Source organism: Grampus griseus (genome assembly GCF_964374135.1).
Source record: "Grampus griseus genome assembly, chromosome: 15".
NCBI classification, from domain to species: Eukaryota; Metazoa; Chordata; class Mammalia; order Artiodactyla; family Delphinidae; genus Grampus; species Grampus griseus.
In genome coordinates, this window is record NC_139009.1 from 10,853,883 (window position 1) to 10,874,386 (window position 20,504).

The following is a 20,504-nucleotide window of genomic DNA, read 5'->3' on the forward strand; positions in this document are numbered from 1 at the left end:
AAACAAGCACTTAAACATTCTTAACTAATCCATAAAAGCAGGAAAAAAGGAAATATTTATTGAGCACTTTATATCATTCACTATAAGAATCACTTTACATAATTAGCAACCTTAAGGTAGGAATTATATCTTATTTACCTTTTAAATCCTCAATTGGTAAGTATCCAGAAAAGAGTAGATACTCCATAAATGATTTTAATCAATGAATAAATAGATGTATAAATGATGGTGTCAAGTTAAGCCATTCAAAATTACTGAAAATGTTATTGTTTTTCCCAACCCTCATTCATTTATACAGTCTCATCTATTATTCTCCTAATATAAGTTACACACTGTCGGGGAACTAGAACCTTCTTTCATACCTTCCGTTGTTGGAAATACTTCTTCTCCTTCAGTTTTAGTCTCTGCCAGTTTCCCAGTTCTCAGCAATACTTCTGCAAAGCTTTCTACCGGGACATGCTGATAGGTGCCATAGGTCACTTCAGACTAGACAAAAGAAGCAGTTACACCATTTGGTAGGGTGTCTTTTTCTCTATAAAGATATTCTTAGAAAACATAATGACAGGAATTTTATCTTCTGGTAACTTGAATTACTGAAGCACGTTATTTTATGTAAAATTATAAATAGATTTTAGTCTCATAACATGTTGTATATGAAACAAATCACATAAAACCAATGAACAACATGAGTAAGAACAAAGCAAAAGAAGTATATTTTCAGGAAAATTGTAAGTTTTGTTCATTGTAAAATGCCCGCAACACCATGACAGCTAAATCCGTGTTCTTAGGCACACTGTACCTTACCTCTACAACAAAGGGATTGGAGATGACAGATTCGTAAAAAGGATGACAGCCTTGTTTTTCTAGGCCTTCATTGGCTCTGGTTCCAATTCGATAAGCACCACCAAATTCTTGTCCCTAAATAGAACAAAGTGAAGAACACTGGATAAAAAGAAAGAGACCTGGGAGGGGAGGTGGAGGAGGAAGGGAAGGAAGACAGAACAAACAGATTTCAGGAGAAACGCATCAATGTGCATGTGTGATCCAAAGAGAGAGTGTCAGAGTGACACCGATATCCCGCGGAGAATGTGAGAATAATCACCATATTCTAAGCGCAGCACTTCAACCTTACCCTGAAGGGCCTTTTGATTTTCCTGGTCACTTTGATATCACTGAATCAGAAACATCGAAGCAATCGGTGTTACACACATGGCCAACATTCTATACAACAGTCAGAATAACCTTTCCAGAACATCATTCTGTGCATACTGTTCCCTTGCTCCCAAATCCTTCAGTAGCTCTGAATGACGCAGTCAACAGTATTCAATCTCAACTGCAGAGAATAACATTCAAACTTATTAAATGTTAATTAGCTTTAAAGACTAACTCTCCACACCAACTAAACCATCTACTTTATGCATCCTACCGGCCACTATGCCCTTCTTCCATTATGAGGGTAATGGTCCATGCTGACTGCCCACCTCTCCTTCCAGGCCCACCTCAGACCGCACCTGCTGAAACCGCACCAGATGGAGACAAGGTACGACTGGGCCCCCTGCATCACTCCCACCTCGTCCACAACTACAACCCACACAGATGCCTTCATAAGACTGGTCATCAGTATTCCTCATTAGCAGTATTATAGTATCCCTACCATGGTTAACTGTCTTTATGTTTTGCTCTCCTCAAATAGATTGTAAAGAGCCCCTTATTGGAAAGCCAAGTAGAAGATATTCACCCATTCCTCCAAAGTTTATTGAGCACTTACTTTAGGCCAAGCATAGCCTCTGGAAACAACCAAGGTCCTGCTGCAAATGATGTTAAAAGTTACAACTGACACTTACTAGAAACTATACATTAGGCACAGTATCCAACACCTCATCTGAGACATAGACCCTCAAAACACCCCAACAGGTGAGACAGAAAAGTAACCCTAACCATAATCCAGTGTGATACATGAAACGAAGAGAGATGCACAGACTTAACCCAAAGTCAAGCCCACTGCATGTCAGTAAGTGGTTTCTTCTGGGCGATCATCCTTAGTTCTCTTTCCTGCATATCCCACATTCAGACCATCATCAGGTCCACAAAATACATCCCTCAACCAAACACTTCCCACTTCCTTCATGGCTACCCTAATCCAAACCACCAACATCTCTCACCTGGAGTCCTGGAAGAGAGATCCATCTTTTTGCTTCACTCCTGACTCACTACTGATGGCTCTCTACACAGAAGTTAAATAGACTTATGAAAAGTAAAGTTGGATCACACAACAGCATTGTCTGAATTTTCCAACAGCTCTCCGTGCTGCTGAGAATAAAACGTGTAGTCCTTATCGCAGTCTATGGAAGGCTTTGCATGGTGGGCCTCTTCACCACCTCTCTGATCTCATCTCCTACCATTCTCCCCACTCATCACTCTGCTCCCCCTTACTTTGGCCTCCTTTCTGTCTGCAAAGATGTCAAGCACATTCCTTCAAAACGTACTTGCCCTACTTGGCTCAATCAGCTTTCTGCTCAGAGTGATTCCTCTTCTGAGAAACTAACTTCCCTAATCAGAACTTCACTCCCCCGGGTATCACTCACTATTCCCTTACCTTGCTTAATGTTATCTTCATAGTACTCATTACCACCTGCCATTTCATTATTATACAAATATTGCTATCGGTTGGTTTCTTTGTCTCCTCCACTGGGATACAGGTTACACAAGGGAAGGGAATTAGACTGAAGGATTTCCCCACTCTTTTCCCAGTGATGAGCACATTATCTGACACATGGAAAATGCCTGTATTTGCAGAATTAATTAATAAATAAGATACTCAAATGTTCAGGGTGCATTTATAAAAAGGCACGTTTCTTTTTCCTCTTAGTTTTCCAGTGAGAGATTAAAGGATGGATGGCAGTGTGAGAATGCAGAGAAGACAGCAGGGACACAGTGGGTTAAGATGTCACAGAAAACAAACTCAACTGTTCTACTGCTTGTCTTGACCTCTACTTGCAGAATACGTGAAAGAATCGGTTAAACCATTCTCTTTACCTAAAGGCCCTACTAAAGACTGAATGTTTGTGCCCCCCGCCCCAAATTCATATGTTGAAATCCTAACCCCAGTGTAATAGTATTAAGAGGTGGGGCCTTTGGTAGGCGATTCGGTCACGATGGCAGAACCCTTGGGAATGAGATTAATGCCCTTATAAAAGAGACTCCAGAGAAGTCCCTCACCCCTTTTGCCGTGTGAGGACACAGCAAATAGATGGCGGTCTATGAACCAGGAAGCAGGCCTGCATCAAATACTAAATCTGCCAGCGCCTTGATCTTGGACTCCCCAGTTTCCAGAACTGTGAGAAATAACTGTCTGCTGCTTAAACCACCCAGTCTACAATATTTTTGTTACAGCAGCTCGAGAGAACTAAGACAGCCCCCAGGCTGGCTCCTAGCACTTCTCTTCCACTACTGGCCTATAGAAAAATAGCAAAAGAGAGAGAGCCTTGATAAACATCATTTTCCTTTTCATCCCAGTAAACTTCAATTCTGACATATAAACCAAACCGTACTTAAATCCGTATTGCTGTCTTTTGCAAATATCGTATGGTAGTATATTACATTCCATAAAATCAATTACTCATTCCCTATCTGATGCGAGGCCTAGATTTCTTAAGAGATTATTTTAATAATCCAAAGAAGATAAAGCTGTAACAACAGTGAAACCAACTGAAGAGCATGCTAATGAACTGATATAAACCACACCAATTGAATTAAAAAATCAAGATGCATTGCTTACTTGAAGGGGTCGAAGGTAAGTCAATGACTTCTTCCACCACTGCCCATCGCTGACGGCCTGCAGCACAGCCCTGGTGGTGGTCGTGGTGTTGGAAAGGACTTTCATGGTGGTAGCAGTGGTCCAGCGGAACAGGTCAGCTGAGTTGCTGCCTGGGACACTTTCTTCATCCTATGTTAAAAAAAAAAGAAAACGGCAAGAGCAAAAACGTGGGAAGTCACAAGAACAGAGCAGAGAGTGATAATGTGACTACTTAAAATTATCAGACATGAAGACAAATAGATCTACAAATCCATCTTTGCCAGTAACAAAAAAATGTGAAACAAAAGCACTATTAGCACATTGTACCTCCTCGAATCATTTACAAAAGAAAGTTCAGTAAAGGAAAATACATCTTAGTGCATTAGTCAAAGAAATATTTATAAGGCAAAGAATGGGTTCATCATTTTTTTACCAATATAATATCCTCCAATGAGATACTCATGCTTGTTTCTTTGACAAGACATGTTAAAGTATTTATTATTTAGATTAATTAAGAAATATTCATTTGAACAATGCTACCGTGACCCAGACAAACTTAGAAGATTCAGATGATCCACCCTTAAATGTGGAAAGGTATTTTGTTTATCACGTAAACAAGTGGATCATTATTAGTATTTAAAAGGTTTATAATGTGGAACCTCCTGCCAATCTTGAAGCAATCAGCTAAAATTCGAACTCTCCATTTACTAACCCAAGAGATTCCATGTGGAGAAAAATGCCAACACATTAACATCTGTTTAAACAGAAATGACAGCAACTACATCTGCTTTTGATCAAAGAAAGATAAATTTGTTCTACAAAAGCCAAGTTTTTGGTTTAGTATCTGTCTATTCCTACTTATTTTTTCTGTCGTATCCCAGTTAAAGGAAAGAAAAATTAAGGTCTAGTCTTGCAATTTAAATAGCTTTCTTGTCAATAATAGAAGAATAGTTTAATTTGGCTATTTAGGTTTATACCACATCATTCATTAATATGTTATTTAAGTAATAAAAAATGATAAATCATGTAATCACTCAATAATTACCAAGACATCATCACACAAACACTTAGGGCAAATTCACCATTTTAGACCAACCTGACAGTTGCTATATCTGGTTGGTAGAATTATGGCCCCCCAAAAATGTCTATATCCTAATCCCTGGAACCTGCAAGTATATTACATTACATGGCAAAGGGCCTCTGCAGATATGATTAAGAACACAGACCTTGAGGTGAAGAGATAATCTTGAATTATCTGAGTGGAACTAACCTAATCACGTGAGCCTTTAAGGCAGAGAACCTTTCCCAGCTAGGGTCACAGAGATGCCATGGGGGGAAGAGGCAGGACAGATGTGAAGCATGAGGGGATTCAACCCGTCATTGCTGGCGTTGAAGATGGAGCGAGGGAGCCATAAGCTAAAGAATGCAAGAAGCATCTAGAAGCTGAGAAGAAACTTCAGCAAACAGACAGCAAGGCAATGAGGACCTCAGTCTTACAAACACAAGGAATGAAATTCTGTCAACAACATGAATGAGCATGGAAACAAATTCTCCTCTAGAGCCTCCAGAAAACAACACGGCCCTGCCGGCACCTTGATTTTGGCTGAGACTCTAAGCAGAAACCCACCCAAGCCTGCCCGCTTTCTGTCCTATGGAAATGATAAGGAATCAATGTGCATTGTTTTACAGCTGCTAAATTATAGTAATATATTATAGCAGCAAAAGCAAATGACTATATCATGTTAGGATCCTTAATAATTTCTAGAAAAGCATTTGAATTTTATTCTTACCGCTAATGTATTTAAGCTGTATTAACCAATACTTACAGTTTACCTACTTTGCTGTTGGTTAAGTTTTCTCAAAAGATTTTCTAATTTTTTAACATGAAAAAGAATTGTGTTCCAGCACTAGAAGAAATGATAGTTATGTGATGCAACAGAGGTGTCAGCTAATGCTACAATGGCAACTATACTGCAATATTAATATATCAAATCAATGTATTACACACCTTAAACTTACACAATAATGTATGTCGAGTGTATCTCAATTAAAAAAATTTTTTTAAACCTCTGTTTCCCATGACCACTTCTGGTGACACAGCAGGCTATAAAACAATTATTCCATTTCATAAAATAAACCTAAAATTTACTCTGTTCATGGATTGGCTAACTCAAGACGGAAAGTTTTAAACATGGAAACTGAAAAGTTTGTTTCAGAAGATAAATGAAATTCCAATGCACAGAAATGTACATGATAAAAGGATTTTCTGTGAGAGATTCCTCCCTTATAAGAATTATAAAAGAGAAAATAAAATAAAAGGCTCATTTAGACTGCAGAAGAAGCATTTAATTTGGGGGCAGTCTACCAAGATTATAGTGTAACCAGAGGCATTAATGAGGAAAGCAGTTTTCTTTCAACTCCATGTAATAGGGAAAGCAAAAAGAGGTTAGGCAAAATTTACTCCTGAAATGATTACTACTGGCAGTTTTTATATTCATAGTTGCACACTGCTAATTAATTTACAGTGTATAAGCAGAAATAGATCAATCCCCCAAACCAAGTCAACAACTCCCAGCATAAAATTTAACATGGAATCTCATTAATGTCAAGTGTTACACAGCTCCAAGGTTAACCTCCTAAGCACTAATAATAGTTTTCAAGTCCTACAATAGACAACATAACCAAACAGGTTCACAAGAACAAGGACAGTTCCATACATCAAGCGTGGCTTACAGAAACAATTCTCGTTGATCAATTACTATAGTAATCTATTTAGGAGCTGCTCTCTCTGGTATCTGGTAATTTGAGGGTTAATTTCTGGGAAACCTGTTTGCCAACTGAGAACTGAGCTGGTGGTACCCATAACCTAGGTAAGGATCCCAAATAGAGTTCAAACTCAGCTCAGCCCCTACCGTCTCTACTCCAGCATATCTGCAAATAATCCAAAGTACTTCCCTGCACCTAACACTTACTTACAGCAAATTCCATCCTGAATTCGAAATATTAAGAATGCAACCCTTATTACTGGTGATACTGCTTCTGGAACTATTTATGAGAAGAAGCAGCAGAAAAATACCCCGTGTTGTAAATCACTCTAAAGTCTGACTCTGCTTCAGTTCATCTGCTAATTAACAGGCCAGGCTACAATTTAGACGTTCTCATCTTTGGGAGTCACAGCCCCCTATACATTTCTAATGAAAGCTATAACTGCTTTCCCCAGAAAACTGAATGCACATGCATGTGTACATACATGAACACACAAAGCCACAAACAGACATATACTAACACACCAAATTTGACACACTATTTCAGGGGCTTTAGGGACTGAATCCTTTTTGAATCTTCTATCATTCTTGGATCCAGATGAAGAGAACTGTAGTTAGGAAAAACAGAGGTATATGGAGTATATTTTTATTTTCTTTTTCCATGCCCAATTTTTTAATCAGCACTTACACAAAGTTATGGAGGACAGACCACAAGAAACAGGAAACTGTCTCTCTCAGGAGCCCATTTCTCCCATTTTATCCCAGGGCAATACTAGCATGAATATGCAAAGATGTGTACATAAAATGCTCAGTGCAGTTCAGTCCAAAATAAAGGAAAACTGGGCACAATCCAAAAGTTGAAAAGCAAAGGAAAAGATAAATAAATTATGGTACATACATATCCAGTGACCACTGTTACACCATGACATAAATGGTCTATATGCAATGACGAGGGCAGATGTCCGTGACACATATCATTATATGAAAAAAAGCAAGCTTCAAAATAATATATGCAGTACAAATCCATTTTAGTTTAAAAAATAAAATAATAGTCCTCCAGGAGACAGAGGAGAGCTATACAGAAAATCTGTCTATGCTCAGAGAAAGTCTGGAAAGATATATATAAACTTTAAAATGTTTACCTCTGAGCAGTGGGATACATAGAATGGGGAGAGAGAAAGAACTGAGAGAGAAGAAAGAGAGCTTACATATCAATGTATTATTGATTATTTTTATATTTCAAAAAAATCAGAAAGACCAAAGTTACCACAAATATTCATGTACGTCTTATCAAAAATTAACAAATGTCAGTATTTTTTCATAAGTGTTTCACAAACCTTTTTTTTTCTACTTTCAAGAAATAAAGTATGCCAGATTATACTGATTATCTGAACTCCTATATTATCTGAATTCCTAACAATCCCTATAAGCGGATTGTTAAAATAGAAGCCTGTACTATATTTGTAATTAAAGAAAACATTACACATTCCAGTCAAGATGGAGTCATGAATTATGTTGCAATATGTTCACCATGCTCCAAAATACTGAGAATAATAGAAAGAAGAGGCAAAAGACACTCAACTTTATAGAGTTCAGCACTTGGGGGCTCAAAATTCAGATGCTGGCAATGGCCGCCAGGCCCTCCTCCTCAGAGAAGAACTGGAAATTAGAAGGATTCCCTGTAAGACGGAGAACTTCATCCTGGCTCACTGCCTGGGGTTATGCATTTATATTTATTTCATGAGGCTGTGGGCCGATGGAGGCAGAGAACTTGAATCAGAGCCCAAAGGAACTGGGCAAAACCATCACTGGCTCCATGTCTGTATTTCTCACACCCTCACTAGTACAGGGGGAGGGAGTCCCAAGTGAAAAGCTACTCTAGGATGTGGTTCTGGACTGAAGCACCAAGAGATTAGATAGGAGGAAACCACAAAACTACAGAATCCTTAAGGAGGGTCTAGGGAAATAAAGATTAAACTGAATGAGGACTTCCCTGGTGGTCCAGTGGTTAAGACTCATTGATTCCACTGCAGGGGGACACGGGTTCAATCTCTGGTCAGGGAACTAAGATCTCACATGCCACGGTGCATGGCCAAAAAAAAGAAAAAAAATTAAACTGAATGGTAGGGCTCAAAATAAGCTTGCAAACCAAAATTTCAAAACATCTGGAAAAATGAAAATTACTAAGGCAATAATTTTAACAAAAATCCACTTCAGAGGAAATCATGTTAAACTTCATAATATTAACGTGTACCTTTTGCAATATAAGATTGAAAATCCTTTAAGAAAGAACAAGATGTCACATAAAAGAAAAAACAAATATGATGCGATCAAGTCCATTTTTGTTTATGATATGAGGTAAAGTTCTAACTCATCTTTCTGTATGTTGGATATTCCTCAAGCCTATACTTTGATCTCATACAAAAAGTGGTTCATTATTACTTATTTATCAATAAATATAAAAGCTAAAACTATAAAACTCTTAGGAAAAAGCACAGGAGTAAATCTTCACAACCTTAAGTTAGGCACAGATTTCTTAGATACAACACCAAAAGCACAAGCAATAAAAGAAAATGTTAATAAACTGGACTTCAGCAATATTAAAAGCTTTTGCACTTCAAAAATCACCGTTAAGAAAGTCAGAAGTCACCGTTAAAGTAAAAAGTCAAATCACACACTGAGAGAAAAATATTTTCAAATCACACGTCCAACAGCTTGTATCCAAGAGTTTAAAAACGACAGCAAAAACTCTTACGACTTAGTAAGGAGATGACAAATAACACAGTTAAAAAATGGGGAATGTATTTATAGCCATTTCACCAAAGAAGGTACAGAAATGGCCAATAAGCACATGAAAATATGCTCATTATCATGTTATTTGGAAACACATATCAAAATGATAATGAGATACCACACACGCCTACAAGAGTTGCTTTAAGCAAAAAGCCAGTCAAGAATGTTAGCAAGGATATGAAGAAACTGGAACCTTAATACTTCCTGGTGCAGCCACTTTGGAAAACAATTTGGCAATTTCTTCCAATATTTAACACATACACACCATACAATCCTTCAGTTCCACTCCCAGATACCTACGTGAGAAATCAAAACATATTTCCATACAAAGACTTGTATACCGGTGTTCACAGCAGCATTATTCATGATAGCTAAAGGGTGCAAACAACTTAACCGTCCATCAACTGCTGAAGGGGAAAAGAAAGGGTTGTCCGTGGTACTGAAATACAACTGTCATTTGCTTGTTTTTATTTCAGTATTTCTAAATAAACCATTTATAAATTCAAAATAGCTGTATGCTTAGCCCATGCCTCAATTCTAAACATTAATTAGTCCACTTGTATAAATCTGTAGCCACTTAAGATGCTCATAACAAGAATTCCCACAGTGAAAATGACTTTGTAATGGGAACCTTGTATATTAAGCATTTCCAACTCTGATTAGATTTATCTGGGGAAAACACTATTGGCTACGTGATGTAACTAATGCTAACTAAACAAAATGTTAATACACTCTAAGTGGTGGAATACTGTTACACCTAAAAAAAACATAATGACCAACATTAACAAGAAACTAGAAATCTTTGATTTGGGAGTTATTCACAAATTATGTACTTTGTTCTATTTAAAAGCAAATATCTTGTTCACCGGGACAACAGCCAACACCTTAGAACTTGTATGCTCCACTTGTACTAATGCAAATGCAACAGAACAGCACTTAACATCTTTTCTTTGCTTGGATACTTAAGTAAAAATCATTATTTTCACAACTGAGTAATGAAAGTCTTGGGCATTAAGCAGATTACATATACAGTCAGCTCTCATTTATGAGTTATAATTTAACGTGGTTATTACATCTACTGTTAATGTGTAACACACGGCATCTTACGGCTAAGCACTGCAGTTCAATCTAATAATAGTAGCTATAATATTCTGAAACGTGCTTCATGAATCAAAGCCATCATGTGTTCACTGAGGGCTTGGATTAGCACTTCATGAGACCTAGATCTATTACAGCTTGTTGGAAGAGGAAAAAGGAAGACCGGAAAGCTTTTAAGGAGCTAAAAAAAAAAAAAAAAAAAAAAAGACCAAAACAGACAATCATTTTGGAAGAATTCCTTTTCCTCGCTAAATGGATCCTGTGGAGGACTGCTGGCGGTCTCCTACATTTACTGAAGAAATCTTAATGGAGCAGTATGTGCCCACTTTTGGTGACACAGCAGGCTCTACTCCAAAGAGGCTACCAAGGGGCCGGGCTGACACTTTCTAATTCATCAGAGAAGCAGAAAATAGGAAACCCAAAAGCCACAAAAGGCTTTTCATGGATTCTATAAAGAAGGACGGGGATTCAGAATAAGCTTATGGAGCTGAACTCAGCAAAAAATGGTGCAATTCTCTACTAAACAGAGAAATGATACTCCCCCTTACAGTGGCCAAAATACAACAGGACCTCAATAGCAACCAGAGCACACACGTATGAGTTAAACTGGAAATTCCCTATATTTTTAGGCTAAAATCTACTTTCTAATTTATTTTTACCACACACTAATCTTTTTGCAGTGGGAGTTTCCAAATTAGCTTTACTAAACATTTACGAGGCAGTCACTCTGTGACAAGCAGTCCATGGAGAGAGCACAAAGGTAAATGACATGCTTCCAGTTGCCGCACAGACCAAACCATACCACACACGTGCTGATACGATGATGCGAGATGCTTGGGGGATACGGGAGAGGGAACAATGGGGACTCAAGGAAAGCTTGATTAAGAAAACGACAGCTTAGATGGGATCAGGAGGGCAGGAAGATGACAAGAGCACAAGACAAGAAGGGCAGGACAGGCAAAGAGCCCTAGAAAACACCAAAGCTGCGAGAGCGCCTACTCAGAGAACGGGGTAACTTCAGCGTGACTGGAACACAGCACGTGTTTGGAAGGCATGAAAAGAGAGGAGGCTGTGGAGACAGTGGGTGATACGGCTGAACAAGTGGGGAAGGATCAGAGGTTCAAAAGGTACAAAAATGGGGATAAAGATCTCATGAAAAGCAGGTCTTCCATTGGACCTTGAAAAATAGTAAAATTTGCCAACTCCCCAATATAAGAACTGTTTTGAATCCCATGGAGAAAACACCATAGAATTTAACGTGCTTTCATATCCAGTAAGAGAAAACCGAACAGAAACTAATGAATACAACAAGTCAAAACAGCCAAAGGACAAAATACACCTATACCACTCCAGGCCCCTGGAAAATGCTATGACTTCCCTTCAAAGACAGTGTAACAACAGTAACCAAAAAAAGTATCTGCAGTGTTGACTACAGAACACAATCCTCCTCTGAATATCTCACCTTCTAGAACTGTGATGTCCAATCTGGTACCCAGTAGCCTGTGTGGCTAGTAAAATTAACATAAATAAAATCAAACAAAATTTAAAATTTGATTCCTTAGTTGCACGACCTTTATTCCATGTACTCAATAGCTACATGTGACTAGTGGCTACCACACTGGACGGTGGAGATACAGAATATTTCCCTCACTGTAGAAAATTCTATTGGTCAGTGCTCTCCTGGAGTCATCACTACAGGAGGAATAGGAGAAAAACCCTTAAGGGCCAAAAATCACATTACAAACTTCTTTGAGATCCTGAGATCACTTAGCACTGAACTGGGGATACACATGTGTATTCAATAAATGTTTGTCAAACTGAATTTTAGTATAAAAGAAAGAATTATGGAAATCAACTAATTGTACATATTCCACTGTAGGCAAAGCTAACTATTCCTTAACTCTATTAATAAATTCCACAATTGAAGCTTTGTACCAGAGTTCTAAAAGTAACTACACAGTATACAACTACAGATGAGTTCAGCAAGATGAATACAGCCAATTTATAAAGAAGATGTGGTGTGTACACCTACACACACACACACACAATGGATACTACTCAGTCATAAAAAGGAATGGAATTCTGCCATTTGCAACAACATGGATGGACTTGGAGGGCATTATGCTAAATGAAATAAGTCAGAGAAGGACAAATACTGCATGATATCACTTATATGTGGAATCTAAAAAATACAACAAACTAATAAATATAAAAAAAGGAAACAGACTCACAGGTATAGAGAAAAAACTAGTGGTTATGAGTGAGGAGAGAGCAGAGGGAGGGGAATATAGAGGTAATGGATTAAGAGGTACTAACTATTAGGTATAAAATAAGCTACAAAGATATACTGTATAGCACTGGGAGTATAGCCAATATTTAATAATAACTATAAATAGAGTATAACCTTTAAAAATTGTGAATCACTATTTTTTGCCTTATATTACATAATATTGTACATCAACTATATCTCAAAAAAATTTAAAAATTAAAAATAAAATCAATGTATGGAAATATAAGGCAAACAAACAAACAAAAAACACAAAGACAAAAAAAAGGGGATTAAGTGTAGCTCACTTATCACAACAGATGTCTTCCAAAATAGTTACTAGAAAAATGAATGACATTCTACACTTTGAAAGTGAAGCTTACCATTTAAAGGAATCCTGTGGGAACCAATCTATAAAGAGGATTATCACCTCTAAATTTATCTAGTTAGAATATTAGAAATAGCTACTGTCTTTGACCTAAAAAAGTGCCAATCCTATGTTGCTACAAATAGTCATAAAAAGTTAAATTCCATAGAGCAAAGGCTGACCCACAAGAGGGAGGTCTCAGTGAGTACATGCTTCCTCCTTCCTCTCCCAGGGTGAACTCTCCTGAGACTCATACATGCTTAATGGGTCCAGACAAATTTTATTCATAAGAATTTCAATGAGGAAAGGGAAAAGGGATTAAAATTCAATTAAAATGGACAAGAGAACTGAATAGGAACCTCACTAAAGAGGACCTCTCCTGAGATAAGCCCATCTCATTAGTAATCAGGAAAATGCAAATCAAATCACAAAAAGCTATCGCTGAACACTTAAGAGAACTGGTAAAACTGAGAAAACCACCCGTGACAAGTGCTGGACTGGAGCAAACGGCAACCCAGACACTGCTGTTGAGAGTGCAACGGGAAAACCCCTTTAGAAACTTATTTGGGATTATCGACTGAGGTTGAACGTACACATTTATCTAATAACGCAGACTTCCAGCGCTAGGTAGGTCCATGTCAGAGAGAAAGGTCTGCACGTGTGCACTAGAAACACGCACAGAATGATGACGCAGCATTATTTTTAGTAACCAAAACGGAAAACAAACCAATGTCAGTCAACATTAGAAAGGATAAACTGGAATATATGCATATAGCGATAAATTTCTATACAGCAGTAACAATGAGTCAACTACAACACATATAATAGCATGGACGGATCTCACAGACACAATGTTGAGTGTAACTATTTCCATAAAGTACAAAAACAGGTAAAATTAAACTATCATACTGGGAGGGGTGTGATAGGTTTTAAAGTTGTTTTAAAACAAGAACAAAACACACATGGATCTAGTTATTGGGATGAGTCAGGATCTCTGGAAGGAGAGAGATTAGAAGGGCGTGAAGGGGACCTGTGGAAGGCCTGTCGTGAGCTATTTCTTCATGTGTGTGATGGTTTCATGGATGTTTTCTTTATGATACTTTATGATACTTGGACATCTTTGTTTTGTGTATTTTTCTATATGTTATATTTCACACAAAAAAAAAGTTTAAAAGAACAGTCTTCACACACACACACACACACACACACACACACACACAGTAGGGTGACTGTTTCATTCCTCTCACAACCACCTTTCACTCTGCCCCCTCTCACCCTGACTCACCTCTTGTAGCACTTTACTCATCAATGGTGACACACTGATAGTCTCTCCTCCTTCTGGATGGATTTGGAAATTCACTCTTTGATAAAGAATCTGAAAAAAGAACAACTGTTTTTAAATTTGCCTCATTTTACAATGTAGGCTTTAAATTTAAAAAGTATTCTTTTGAGGAAAAAAAACCAAAAACACTATTTCCTAATGACTACTTTGTGGTAACAGGCTTGCTGTGGGACTTCATGAACACCTTCACAAGGATGCAACCACAGTTTCAGGATGAGAATCAAGTGTGAAAAACCTGATATACAATGTAATAAATGACCATGAGATGAAAATGTGATTTCCAGAATCTCTTCACATATATATATATATATATATATATATATATATATATATATATATTTTTTTTTTTTTTTTTTGCGGTACGCGGGCCTCTCACTGCTGTGGCCTCTCCCGTTGCGGAGCACAGGCTCCGGACGCGCAGGCTCAGCGGCCATGGCTCACGGGCCCAGCCGCCCCGCGGCATGTGGGATCTTCCCAGACCAGGGCACGAACCCGTGTCCTCTGCATCGGCAGGCGGACTCTCAACCACTGCGCCACCAGGGAAGCCCTCTTCACATATTTAACAGTACCGTATTTCCATACCAGAGCACCATCCTCCCTGACACAGATTTAGCCTGTGAATTTTAGGAAATTCAGCTTCTCTCTAGCCAAAGCCCATATCCTGCCATTTCCAAAGGACTTCTAAGGGGATGGTACCATCACTGGTTTTAACTCACATGGTTTCAAGTATATTGTACAGGACCACTTCTTACATGTTTTATTCTTCACAGCACTAACTTTCCCCATTATATTCAATAATTTATTTCCTAATATACTTTCTTTTTTTCTCATACCTGTACCCTTTCTTCTTTACTGTAATAAAGCCAACAACACTAGTTTATATCCTAATATCTTCGAGTCCCTTTTCATAGAAGTGACAGACTATTTTTTTCCATAAATTAAAATTTTCATATTGCTGAAAAAGAAAGAGCACAAATCCCAAACCCACAGACTCAACAAAATATACTTCATACAGTTCGGGAGCACTGACTTTATTGGGAACACTTACTTCTGTCTTCAGAGAGCTGCTGGCAGCCAGAAGAACTTCAATGCTGCTAGCAGGGCAATGTGTCAAAGCAAAAGCCACGAGCTCTTGACGAGTGGCCAAGTCCTGGTAACCTTCTGATTGTCCTAACTGGCTACAAACATCCCAACTTTTAGAATAACCTGGAAAAAGGGCAAGAAAAAACAAACTGATTTTCACTACAAGAAAAAATCTTTAATCTAACATGAGAAACGGCTTTCTGCTTAGGTCTTACGTTACCAAAGCAAAGTCAGTCATTAGTGATGCACATTATTATATAAGCAGAAGCACATAAGGATCTGAAACTAGAAAAGAAAGATTAGGTGAGTTCATTGTCTAGAAAGTTCAGTGCTGCTCCAGACAAATTCTTCTGATAAACTATGTTAAATTTTAGATTCCCTGACAAGGCTACAAATAATCTACTGAGCTTTGATGTTGAGTAAAAGACCGGGTATCTGAATTCAGAAAGACTTGAGGGTATGGTTCAAGTACTTGTGTGAGCTTGAGAAAGTTCCAAGTGTCACACATCCTTCACCACTAAAAAACAATAATAATAATAATTCCTCCTTCATTAGGTTGTTAGAAGAACTGAACAATCTTTATTTAAAAACAACCTGTATTTAAAAGCTGTATTTATACACTGCAAAGCCTAGATAAAGAGAAATTATTATAGAGAGCTACACAGAATCATTCACTTTATAAAGATAGAGATCCAAGGACAGTGCCAAAAATTCAGTCAGCCCCTGAAACCAGCAGAGTTTTATCCTATGCAAGCTTATACTGTGAATTCTTAAAATGCACTTTTATTCTTATTTGAAGGCATTCCAGTTAGAAAGCAGGCCTTTTTTCTAAATATACAGAGTCAAAATTGGTCAAAATTACAGGTACCATCCTTATAGGAATAAAATTATTACAAAGCTCTCCAAGTAAGCAGTAATAAATTAAGACAACAATGATTATCCAGAATACCATAATTATTCTGAACCTAATGTTGCAAAATCACTAGGTTAATATTACAGAACACAGTTCTTTCGGGAAACTAGTTTTCTAACGCTGAGGTTATAAAGCGTTGAGCTTTTTCCCAGAGTTTTCAACATTTTCATAGATGTGTTGCCAGACTCTCTCCTTGACAAAACTTTATTCAGGCTTCTCTGAGCCCTCTTCTCAAGGAGGCCTATACCTTGGCCCAGTCCTTGCTGAACCCGTATAACCCAGTTTTATCAAGAATCCTGCGAAGTTAGTTCAGAGGGAATCTCTCACCCTTGGTATCTGATCAACCCGGCCTGCCATCAGTAAGAATCCTGTTAAGTCAGTTTAGTACCAATCCCCCTACTCTTGATGTCTCTTTGCTGTCATTTTTCACCCATTGTTGACCCCTCAACCTGCTCCTCAGTGGTAAATTCCCAGCTGCCTTTTCTGTATTTGGAGTTGAGCCTGTTCTCTCTCCCCCACTGCAAAATTCGTGAATAAAGTCTTCCTTACCATTTGTAAGAAGTGTCAGCATATTTTTTCCTTTAACAGTATACATACAGAAAGTATACCTATCGTCAGTGCACAGCTCCAGGAGTTACTATGAAGTGAAGCAGTGCATTTATAACCACTCACTAGGAATGCACAGACATGGGTAAATGGATGTGCTTGAGTTTTCACACAGTCAGACACAGCTACAAAAAGCAGATCATTTAGCACAGAGCCTGTAATAAGACAACATCACTTCCTACCCCTCTGGGGAATGTATTCTTTAATAGAGAAATTATTCCACAATATAACCTGCTTATCCTCCAGAGACTTGAGTTATAATTTCAATATGGAAAGTTTTAGGGTTGTGAACTACTTCCCAATTACTCAACATTAATTTGAAAAGCATTATGCTATCTCTTAAAAAAATTAAAGAATAGAAATACTGACAATTTAGTCACAAATTATAGATACTTGAAATTTTTTAAATTTTCTTTTATATGACAAATACATAAAAAGGCATTAAAATATTTTAAAATTGTTATTAAAATTATGAGCCTGTTCTTAATCTGGAATGGAAAGCAACCATATCTCAGATAAAATATAACCCTTGAGCCCATTAAAGTATGTATATTAACATACAAGCACATGGAATACATACTTATCAGCACTCACAAAACATTTCTCAAGGCTTACGAACACAATGTGGTTGGCTTACCGATTAGGCAACTAATTTCAAAACAGACCTCTTCCATTATTCACCACATAAAGAGGACAAGAGCAAAGTGTTTAGTATCTACTTCACCTGTGGCCATCAGCTCCTGACAATGCACACTGGCAGCTTTGTAGTCATGGAAACGAAGTGCTTGCTCTACTAGAAGGATTAGAACCTGTCCACGCCTTTCTTCTGGGTCTTCACCTGTAAACACATGCAAATGACTTACTGATTTGGGCAGTATCAATTGATAGAGGAGCTCCTTAACACTATCTTTCTAATTAACTCCAAAATAAAAAAAACAGAGATTAGACTGATTTTTATAAGATTATAGGAGAAAAGATCATGCACTTAGACCTTCCAATCTATTTATTAATCATGGAATTCTCTCTCAGTCTCCTAAGTGATCAATGATTAATATCAGCCTCAGACCAAAAGTAAATTGGTACAACCACTATGGAGAGCAGTATGGAGGTTCCTTAAAAAACTAAAAACAGAACTACCATGTGACCCAGCAATCCCACTGCTGGGCATATATCCAGAGAAAACCATAATCTGAAAGGATACATGCACCCCGTTGTTCACTGCAGCACTATTTACAATAGCCAGGACATGGAAGCAACCTAAATGTCCATCAACAGAGGAATGGATAAAGAAGATGTGGTACACATATACAATGGAATATTACTCAGCCATAATAAAGAATGAAATAATGCCCTTTGCAGCAACATGGATGGACCTAGAGATTATCACACTTAGTGAAGTCAGACACAGAAAAACAAGTATCATATGATATCACTCATATGTGGAATCTAATTTTTAAAAAAAGGAAACAAAAGAACTTATTTACAAAACAGAAACAGACTTACAGATATCGAAAACAAACTTATGGCTACCAAAGGGGAAACATGGTACGGGAGGGATAAATCAGAAGCCTGGGATAAACACAAACACACTACTATATATAACAAACAAGGACCTACTGTATAGCACAAGGAACTCTACTCAATATTCTGTGACAGCCTATATGAGAAAAGAATCTGAAAAAGAATGAACATATGTATATGTATAACTCAATCACTTTGCTGCACATGTGAAACTACCACAACATTGCAAATCAACTATACCCTAATAATACACATATATGTATGTATGTATGTATGCATTCACCCCCAGACCAGCCATTCCAATCTAAGTGGGTAGAGGAAAAGTTTTCCTCCCAATAGGGAATTTAAATATTTTTCCTATTTATTTAAAAATTTTACCCTTTGAATGTTCTAATTATAATTCATAAATGACAAATAAAAGGGGAAAAAACTTAAGCACAAAGTAAAATGGACTTAAATTTTATAGTTTCATTGTGATAAAGTTAATTTGTATATCAGGCAATCTGAGCAGGTGGTTAGAAGGAAAAACATAAGCAAAAATAGGCTTGAAAAGAATGATGTCTAGAAAAATCCTACAAACAAAACAAAATTCTCGGGGAGAACAGCCAGGAGTATAGCCAGACTAGAAATCTATTAAAGAAAATGATCCAGATGTTTCGTCTGAAGAAAATACTAACGGTGGTCTGACAAAGCCTTGAGTATATGAAATATAATTTAAATTTTGTCCACAAATTCTTTGATACTCTTCTAAAGATGGAGCTTAATGCTTCTCCCCTTGAGCGGGGGCTGACTAGTGATTTACTTCTAACAAACAGAACATGCTGTAAACAACAGTGTGACTTCCAAGATTGGTCATAAAAAGCATTACGGAATCCGCCCCGCTCTCTCGTAGATCAACTGCTCTAGGAGAAACCCAGGAATTGCCATGTTAAAAGGACACTCAGGAAGCCCTGTGGAGAGCTCCACGGGGCAAGGAGCTGAGGTCTTGCACCACCAGCCAGGGAGCAATGGAGGCCTTTTCCAACAGCCATGGAAGCCAGCTCAGGAGCAGATGGCCCAGGCCCTGTCAACTTAACTATTTCCCTTGAACTTGGGAGGGCCTGTGTGACTGCTTCTGTGAATGAGACACAATGGAAATGAAGCTACCCAAATTCCAAAGCTAAATTATAGAAAAATGACATGAAGTTTTGCTGGTTTCTGTTGGGATGCTGACTCTGGGATCCCTCAGCCACGTAAGAAATCTGGGTAGTCTGAGAACACCATAAGGAAAGACTACAAGGAGAAACCACACAGAGAAGAGAAAGCCCTAGCTACTCCATTCCCCAGCTTTTTAAAAAATCTTCTCAGCCCAGATGCCAGACATGTGAATAAAGCAGGCTTTGAGATGAGCCCATCCCTAGCTGCTGTATCTGACTGCAATTTCATAAAAGACCCTGAACTGCCTAGTCAACCACCAGAACTGGGAGAGATAAAAAGACGTGACTGTTGTTATTTTAAGCTACTAAGTTTGGGGGTGGTTTGTAAAGCAGCAATAAATAACCATAACATTCTATAAGCTTCAGATACATGTCACCTGCCTGTGATCCCTTTCTTAATACCACTCCACCCCCAGCAAAATATTAGAATTGCCTTTCTTCAAGTTCTATAGCATTTGTTTACAGAAGCCATGTGCTACCATCACACCCCACGATGCAGCATAATTCACTGCTTCCGCAGACCTCTAAGATTCTAAATCCCCAGAGGGCAGCAGGTGTGTAACAGAACCCTGTATCCAAAGTACTGACAAAATGATATTACTTTAGCTCTCTGAGGCCTCTATTTCCCCATCTGTAAAATGTGGCTAATAAGAGGCTGTTGTGCACAGCAAAAGAGGTAGTACGTTAAAAGGGCACAGAAGGGAACTGGCACACAGCAGTCACAGGTACGTATTAGCTATTATGTGCACTCAGGGGGC

The 20,504-nt window shown here is 38.0% G+C and overlaps 1 protein-coding gene across 2 annotated transcripts in view; it reads right to left on the reverse strand.

Annotated features, from left to right (window-relative positions):
* The window catches only part of NBAS (NBAS subunit of NRZ tethering complex), a 341,832-nt gene that overhangs the window by 143,232 nt on the left and 178,096 nt on the right, over positions 1 to 20,504 (reverse strand). For both annotated transcript variants that reach the window (XM_082672572.1, XM_082672571.1), the window contains 6 exons: positions 17,754 to 17,867; positions 15,476 to 15,633; positions 14,371 to 14,460; positions 3,779 to 3,946; positions 805 to 918; positions 363 to 486 (listed from right to left, as the gene is read on the reverse strand). In XM_082672572.1, coding sequence (XP_082528698.1) covers positions 363 to 486; positions 805 to 918; positions 3,779 to 3,946; positions 14,371 to 14,460; positions 15,476 to 15,633; positions 17,754 to 17,867 — 768 coding nt within the window. The remainder of the gene's footprint in view (positions 1 to 362; positions 487 to 804; positions 919 to 3,778; positions 3,947 to 14,370; positions 14,461 to 15,475; positions 15,634 to 17,753; positions 17,868 to 20,504) is intronic.